Source organism: Mchenga conophoros, linkage group LG13 (genome assembly GCF_057382185.1).
Source record: "Mchenga conophoros isolate Kocher_MC1m ecotype Shallow Benthic linkage group LG13, M_conophoros_male_GT1.1, whole genome shotgun sequence".
Taxonomy (NCBI): Eukaryota; Metazoa; Chordata; class Actinopteri; order Cichliformes; family Cichlidae; genus Mchenga; species Mchenga conophoros.
Genome location: NC_140538.1, coordinates 4172741 through 4180645, shown reverse-complemented (window position 1 = coordinate 4180645; position 7905 = coordinate 4172741). Strand labels below are relative to the sequence as shown.

General features: G+C 40.0%; 2 protein-coding genes across 8 annotated transcripts in view; one reads left to right on the top strand and one right to left on the bottom strand.

The window, feature by feature from the left end:
- Nucleotides 1–283: 283 nt before the first annotated feature.
- cryzl1 (crystallin, zeta (quinone reductase)-like 1) lies at nucleotides 284–7876 on the bottom strand. Of its 3 annotated transcripts, none has more exons than XM_085296116.1 (13): nucleotides 7502–7876; nucleotides 5520–5597; nucleotides 4591–4663; nucleotides 4382–4426; nucleotides 3665–3733; nucleotides 2982–3115; nucleotides 2767–2878; nucleotides 2546–2566; nucleotides 2131–2229; nucleotides 1636–1760; nucleotides 1359–1464; nucleotides 1234–1279; nucleotides 284–421 (listed from the first exon to the last, which is right to left on the bottom strand). In XM_085296116.1, exons 3-13 carry the CDS (start codon nucleotides 4643–4645, stop codon nucleotides 325–327), a joined length of 909 nt encoding a protein of 302 aa, XP_085152242.1. In that variant the 5' UTR covers nucleotides 4646–4663; nucleotides 5520–5597; nucleotides 7502–7876; the 3' UTR covers nucleotides 284–324. The 3 variants fall into 3 exon arrangements, with proteins under 3 accessions (XP_085152242.1, XP_085152243.1, XP_085152241.1); XM_085296117.1 differs by lacking the exon at nucleotides 7502–7876 and adding an exon at nucleotides 5976–6071; XM_085296115.1 differs by lacking the exons at nucleotides 2546–2566; nucleotides 7502–7876 and adding an exon at nucleotides 5976–6198.
- itsn1 (intersectin 1 (SH3 domain protein)) overlaps nucleotides 6942–7905 on the top strand; it is a 47309-nt gene continuing 46345 nt past the window's right edge. For all 5 annotated transcript variants that reach the window (XM_085296113.1, XM_085296112.1, XM_085296111.1 and 2 more), the window contains exon 1: nucleotides 6942–7116. The gene's annotated coding sequence lies outside the window, so the exon portion shown is untranslated. The remainder of the gene's footprint in view (nucleotides 7117–7905) is intronic.

Genomic DNA, 7905 nt, shown 5'->3' with positions numbered 1-7905 from the left:
ATATGATTTTATTGAGTCAGATGACACCTTGTGCATTTCTAAACAAACATTAGGTGATGAGTGATCAGATTTTAATGGATATCACTGGCTCTGGGAAAAGAGTTTCTTCTGCAGTGTGAAGTAAAACTGTCCAGGTGACTCTGAAACTCAAGCAGGTAATGATTGAGCGCCTTTTTTCCTGTTGTTATCATATTATTGGGCCTGAAACAGATCATAGTTCTGTGTTAACAAGTAAACAGTGACTGACTGGAACAGTGTCACTGCAGAGAGAAGTGATCCAGCTGAGCTGTTTTCTTTTATCTCTGCATAATGTGATTAGTTAGGTCAGAGCTGAACAACAGCCTTCGTCTTTGGGTGACGCTGGACAGTCTCCATGGCAACTGTGGCTTCATAGAGGGGGACTGCTTCCTCGGGCTGAGGCCTGCAGAGAGACACAAGGTGAATTTGATCAGAGACCCATTACAGTCTAATTTTAAAACAATCTGAATCCCCAAATCCATGAAATAACTACGGTCTGTACCAACATGTCATTTGTCTTTTAAACTAAAGGCTTATTAAATTAAACATTTACTTCTTAACCTTAAAAGAATGGTAGGCTATTAGCAATCGTTCCAGTCTTCTTCACCCAAAGCAGGTTTGACACCCCCGCACTAAACTGGAAACTAAACTTCTGCAAGTGCTGTTACAGCAGAAGTCTAATGTTAAAAATAATGAGATATTTCATCCAGATCCAGACAGATTAGGCAAATTCCAGAGCTGTCAAAAATAGAAGAAGTCTGCCTTGGACATGTGAAAGGGAAAGGCCTACCTTCTATATGTTAGAATTTATTTAATGTCTGCTTGTAAAGATTTAGCAATAAACAAATTAAATGCCTGGAGAAAAAAAAAAAGCATACAAGAAGACAGAGGTGAAACAAACTGTTTTTGTGCATTTAAATAGGCTTCATTCCAAACAAATACACCATTAAAGCTAATTCAATATCAGTGGCTAATGAGGACATATGTCCCCTGTGAAACTTCATCACACTTCTGGTAATGTTCCAAACATATGTACAAATTGTCTAAGCTGCTGGACTTGGGACTTCTGCATGTTTGTGGGAATCATATGTGAGCATCCTGGAAACTGGAAAGTTGACCTCGTGTTAAAATGTGGATTTGTGGACTTTATCTAAGATAGTATGATCCCACTGAGAAATGTGATCCAGCACTGCTTAAACTAGATTTTGAGGTTACCTGAGTACTCCGCTTGACATCTTCTCCACGATATCCTTCAGAATATCTGCAAAAGTCAGTTAAGGCTTCAGAAATGCACATTATAGAGTTAAGGTTTTAGATTATATGCTGCAAGAACAGGATACGGAGGTATCTTCCTTGCTGCGATGATGATGCTGTCCAGACTTCAGGGTTTAGGAAGGACACAGAGGCTGATTTTAAATAAAGTAATCTGCAATCTGGAGGGTCCAACTGCAAATACACAGAGACACAGAGAGGTGAGGAAAGTGATACTGAAGACAGACCAGACTGAGCTGCATTCAGATGCTTTAAAGCCAGAGAGGTTATTTCTATTCAAATAGTAATAATAAACTATGAAGTTATCAATTTATGATGCCGCTGTTGAGTCTAACCCCAGCTCACCTGCAGGTCTTGGTGGGATGTAACCCAGTGGCCGCCCACTCCCAGCACACTGATGATGTCATGTTTGTGTGGAAGTAATTTCTTCTCTTCTGACTCCACTTCCTCCTCCCCTTCATGCAGATGAACTACACACACACGCAAACATACACAAAGGTCTTTTATAATGTGTCTGATTTGTGCCTCTTCATCCTGCCTGTGACCAGATGTCTGACTGCAGCACCTTGAAGGATGCATCAATGAAGGATGGAGGACAGTCATGAGAGGAGCACAGGTGTGTCCACGACGTATAAAACAGGTGCACGACACAGTCTCAATATACAAGCTGTGGCAGGAAGTCTTTATGTTACAGATATTTTAGTCATTCCATCACAACTCATCAAAGGTGCCTTGTTGAGTGGCTGCAAACATCTGTAAAACTGAAGTTTTGCATGATTGGACATCCAAATAGTGTAGAAACTTCAAGTATGTGAGGAAAAGCAATTTTATTTTTTTTACCTCCAGAGTCAACAACGATATCCACTCCCAGTCCTCCCGTCTCCTCCATAACCGCCGACAGCAGTTCTGATGAGCTGTTATACACTGGAATAACTCTGACTTCACACATAAACACACATATATGAGAGAATGAGTCACTGCAGCTCAGAAAACATTTAAAACTAAGAAACCGACTGAGTTGTGTGTAATTCTACTCTGATCACATTTAATTTGCAAACTGCAGTTTTCACTAACGACCACATGATGGCAGCAGATTTTAGATGAAATAATTATTTCTGCAAAACTAGAAAAAAAATATTACTAATGGCTTATCTTCCCATAAATAGAATTACAGCTCAAACACCAATGACAGTTATGTTACTAATCAAGCTAGGAAGCAAGGCAAGTCAGTGGGGAAGAGAGGAAAAGAGCTCACCTACTAAGGGATCCTGAACACCTGAGGAGAATATGAAGGTGAGGAGAGGACAGGATGCAGAGATGAAAACAGGTTGGAAGCAGAGTATGTGAATATGAAAGGAATGACAAGAAAAGGCCAGTTTCGGTATCTCAAAATGTGATTTTGGAGAACATTTCAAAGATGATCATCAAGTTTTTTTAATGCGAGCTACAGAAATGTCAGCGTGGGTCGGTACGCACCTACGCTGGGCCGAAGCTGCTCAAGGAAAGTGTGATTCTGTGGCGAGTGTGACGTCGTCAGCACCTTCGCCCCGTGGTAACAAGCCAGCTGGATACACATGAGGCCAAAAGACTTCGCAGCAAGAGGGATGAGATCATTACTCGTGAGTGCAATCAAACTAGAGCTTTGCTTTACAAGGTCGCACACAGTTTATATTTTGAGTGTTTTTACGTACGCTGGCTCCGTCCGTGACCAGGAGCGTGTGTCCGGCCGCCATACGAGCATGTGTGTGCAGAGCAGTGTAAGCGCAAAGGCCGTCACGCAGCGCTGCTGCCACACACACCGAGCTGAGCTTCTCTGGCTTCTGAACTTGAGATCACAGAAACACAAAAATGCTCACTGAACAGCTTTTTATAGGATTTTATTTACAAGATTTCAACTTTTAAGATTCTTAAAGTTCTTAACTTTACGTTGCTCTAAAATCCATCTGCCTAGAAGGTGATTGTCACTCCGTTCTTTTCCAAAGATTATAAATGTAGTCAGAGACTATGGGGGTGGATCAGGGCAGTGTGTGCACTTCAGGTGCTTTTACATTTCTTTCAATCTGAAAGTTCTGATTCAAAAAAGTTGAAAGTCCATGCGGTGCAGAGGTAAGGTGGACACACACAAAAACATTCTGCCCGTCGACTTTGAAGCAGAGCCGAGAACGGGTTCACCTTTTAGATCAGAGTGACCCTTTTTCTGAAATGATCGGTGAGTCAGTGCTGTGATATTTAGTAAAGTCAAGAGTCAGAATAAAAAACATAACATAGACCTAAAAGAATTTAGAAGTAAGTTTACTATGTCATAAAATCTGATAGATGAAAGTAGGAAAAAGAAAATTCACATAATAAAGATGTGAGAGAGCGTGCATCTCACCTAAATAATATTCATCGGTGTCAATGACCTCACAGAGTCCTGAGAAGCTGGAGTCCAGGGGAAGGATACCTGAAGAGGGAAGATGAAAATGGGAAATGTGGAGCCGCTTTCACAAAGATAAAGTTTAGAGAAATCAAACAGACTTCAGAGAGATCTCTAAGTTCTTTGTACTACAGTACAATGAATTAAGACTTGCTTGTAAGAAGAAGTGACTCCATGTCTATTTACCCTAGCAGAGAAATATCTTTTCTAACAATTCAATAGTTAAAAGGAAATTTTACTTTGAAAATTTAGTGGGAAAAAAAAGTGTTAATCCGACTGTGCATTAAGGAGACAAAAAAACCCTCATCCTTCATCACTGAGTTAGCTCGGGGTCGTCAAGGTTATCAAATTCTTTTGGTTTTAAATGACTGTTAGTGTCTTTATTTTTGTGCAAGTTAGGACTTGTTTAACCCTAAAAACCAGTCCAAGTGTGTTAAAGTTATTTTGGTTATGACATCTTCTTGAATATGATCTAACAACATTCAAGGTTTCAGTCAGATCTGATATTAAAACATGTCCAACTTAGAAAACTGAGTCACAGTTCAGAAACAATGAACAATCAAAGACGTCTGTAAACACAAGTATTTATTCTTAAAAAGATTTAAACTTATAGAAATTCCCAAGTTGCAATCCTACAGAAAACCTCACATTCGCCATTTAAAAAATCATCCCTACCTACAACCTCGTCCTCCGGCTGAAAGAAGGTAACCTTGGGACCAACTGTCAGGAAAAAACAAACAAACAAGGAAACAGACACAAAAATTAAGACCCGTGAATGATGCATCACAAGGTCTCTTACTCACTCGGCACGAAAACACACACGTGTGAATTTGTTCTGAACAATAAAGCTAATTTCAGAGTCAAAATTTGTGTCTGTTTGCGACCTTGAAGGACGACCCCGGCCACCTCTCTGCCGACAGGGATTAAATCCCTCTGCATCCCGACATCTCTGAACAGCTGTAATAGACATCAGCAAAGTAGTGAGTTATTATCAGTGATGCATTTATCAAATTATTTCAGTTCAGAGGCAACAAAAGCAGCAAGAAAGAAAAATTAAACCACAAATATGTCTTCTTTTGATGTTTTTAAACACATTGTGAGTGTGCCTCAAACAAACAAGCAGCTTTAAACAAACAGCTTTTCTAACCCATCAGGTAGGTAGTTTTTTTTAAATTAATATTTTAAAGCATTTTGAGATCAGGTCCATCCTCTTAATACGATTAGAAATCTCTTCCACATTTACAAAATCACAGTTAATAATAGATTAAGCCCTGCTGTAGGCTACTGTAGCTCATTAATGGGAGTTACGATGAGCTACTACCTATATGGGAAAGCCTGGAGCCGGAGTGAAATAAGGTAAAGCCCTGAGTCATTATATTTATTTTTGGATGGTTCACTTATGAAACAATTATGTTTCTTACTTTTTGTAGTTTTATTCTTTTACTTGGCGGCACTGTGGTGCAGTGGCTCTGCCTTGCAGCAAGAACATCCTGGGTTTGAATCTATCTGGGGATGTTTTGGCAGAGCTTCCATGCTCTCCCAGTGTCTGAGTGGGTTCTCTCCGTGTACTCCGGACTTTCTCCAAACACATGCGTGGGGTAGGTTAACTGGTTTGACTGTGAGTTTAAATGGTTATCTGTCGCCCTGTGTTAGCCCCGTTACAGACTGGACCTGTCCAGCCCTCTTGACCTATGAGAGCTGGGATAGACTGTGTGGATTAATTCCAGTTTTGGCAGAACTAACATGCACTATAACTAAGCTACACTAACCCACCGGGAAACATGTTCAGCCACAGGTCTCACACTGTTAGTACCTTAAGGTCCAGTGGGCTGAGTCCACACGCCTTCACCTGAACTCTGACCTGATGGCTGCTCAGGACATCTGGGAGAGTCTGGAGAGAAACACACAAAGCCGCTCAGTGTAACAATGAAGACAAAGGTAGAAGTCATAAACACAAAAAAAACAGCAGAAACGTAAAATATGTTTACACTAACTAAGAAATAAATCATGCATATATCTGACATGATCTTCTTCTAAACATTTTAATGCAGCTTACTATGAAAGAGCAAAAACACCTGCTAAATAATCATTTTTACAGACAGTTAGTTGTTATACATATTCAGAGAAGCAGGGATTGTTCAGTTGACTGAGACTAATCAGCAGCAGGGAGTTAAATATGCAGATTAAGCCTGCACAGCTAATTTGCTTTTCTAATAAGTTCCTTTAATACTGACGTGCTGTAGTTGCTCAGCTGGAACCTCAAACTCACCATTTCCTGGATAACGAACTTGGGTTCAGCATCACTGACAGCTCGGCAGTACAGACCTTTCATAACGCTGCAGATTTTCATCAAATCCACAAACACAGAATATCAAAATATTATAACGTGACCGACTGGACTAGTGCTCTTCAAATAACAGCTGAGTCTAATATAGGAAAAATCAAACCGCCGGGATCGGATGGATAAAGTCAATCAGCTGACCTCCTCTTCTTCGTTGTTTTTTCTTTCTATGACTACAATACCGCCCACTACTGGACATGTAATATGAAATGAATCATTGGTGTTCGATTTCGTATATAATAATAATAATAATAATAATAATAATAATAATAATACAAGAAGAAGGAAAACAGTACGTTAATTAAAACTGTTTTAAGAAAAACTTATGCCTTAACAAAAGCCAGTGAATTACTAGCAAAACCTCAGTTTAATGAATGAATGAATTTCTGCATTTATTTAGTTAATTTTATTTTTCTGCTACATTAAACCAATTCTGTTCTAGTTTTGCTTTATTTTATTTTACAACAATGAGCTATTTTTTGTCAAAGGGTCAAAATATTATGTTTTTAGTAATTTCCACTTGAGTGATATTACTATAGTAGTATTTGTTTTGTAGCTCGGTTTTATTCTACTTAATAAGGCTATTTTATTTTGGTGTTGGTTTTCTGTATGTGTTGCCTGCAAGGATGAAATCTTAGCCATGTCGTATTTATTTATCTATGTGATTCATTACATATTTTACATTATTGCTAAGAGTTTTTAAAATTATTATTAATTTATTCTTAAAATGTATGAATGTATGTATTTTCTAATTAACAGCTGCCAACAGGAGCGCTACTAATCCGTTTATTTCGCAGAGAATCCCTGTGATCCAGACAAGAAAACCGTTCTCGCGAGATTGCGTCGATGTAATTTACCGTGAGAGAACATCTCGCGATATCTCAGTGGCGTTACCCCATTTTCCAGCTGTCCCTCAGTCGGTCAGGATTCCAGAGCCAAGGGAGGTTCACCGGAAAGGGTTTTAGTGATAAAACAGCAAATTTTGGGAGAAGAGACCACATTGTGTGGTCACATAAGCACCCATCTGCCCAATTTATTCAGCATTCAACGATGGAAAGTGAACTATGAGGTAAGAGCCGAGTGCAGTGTGGGTGATGTGAAAGAATGTCCCTGAGCGGGCTGGCGTTAGCTCATCACTGGTTAGCCTGCTCGCTAACTGCACTGACAGCTTTAGAGGCAATAAATGGATTTTTTTTTTTACCGGCGTGGGATGTACTCCTATCAGCCTCCATGAGTGATGTGATGAGATGTTCAAGAATTTAAGGAAATGCGTGATATTAGTTATTGAAACAAGATCGGAGCGTAAGGAAACTGTTAAGACGATGCTACCCACCCACTGTTAATAGTTAGCCTGCATGCTAATGTTAAATCACTGCATCTGCATTGCCTGCCTGCGACCTAACGTTTAATTTCACAAACGTGTTCCTTGTGTTTATATGGAGTGTCGCTAGTACCCGGATCGGCTGAGAGTAAGATGATGAGACGACAGTGCTGACGGTGCGAGGTCAGAGAGCTGCTCTCAGGGTGGAGGTTTGTTCAGTAAGCCTAGCCTTTGCTGATATAAGTCCGGATTTTAGCCACAGCTGCTTGTCCAGTCAAAACAACGCTCCGAGTGCTTTATAATCTATCTGAAAGGGCTTAAAATCGCCCGTGTGTGTTGAGCGACACACTTCATCATTTAGCGAGTCCAGCTGAGATGATGCAGGAAGTGAGGAGGGATTGCCAAACGAATCTTTCCTGTTACTGTTTTCCAGAGAATTTAGCACACTCCCTCTGCATTAGAGAAGGTGTAACATCAGCGTTTTGATTGACAGGGCTTACTAGGCTTCGTCGGCTCGGTCTGGTTTCCATGGTAACG

Excerpts from the sequence above, each read along its gene's own strand:
- cryzl1 (XM_085296117.1), bottom strand. The coding sequence starts at position 6,056 with ATGAAAATCTGCAGCGTTATGAAAGGTCTGTACTGCCGAGCTGTCAGT. Across the intron at positions 3,734-4,381 it reads GCCGGAGGACGAGGTTGTAG|GTATCCTTCCCCTGGACTCC; the intron begins GTAGGGATGATT and ends TTCCCTCTTCAG. Across the intron at positions 1,761-2,130 it reads TATCGTTGTTGACTCTGGAG|TTCATCTGCATGAAGGGGAG; the intron begins GTAAAAAAAATA and ends GTGTGTGTGTAG.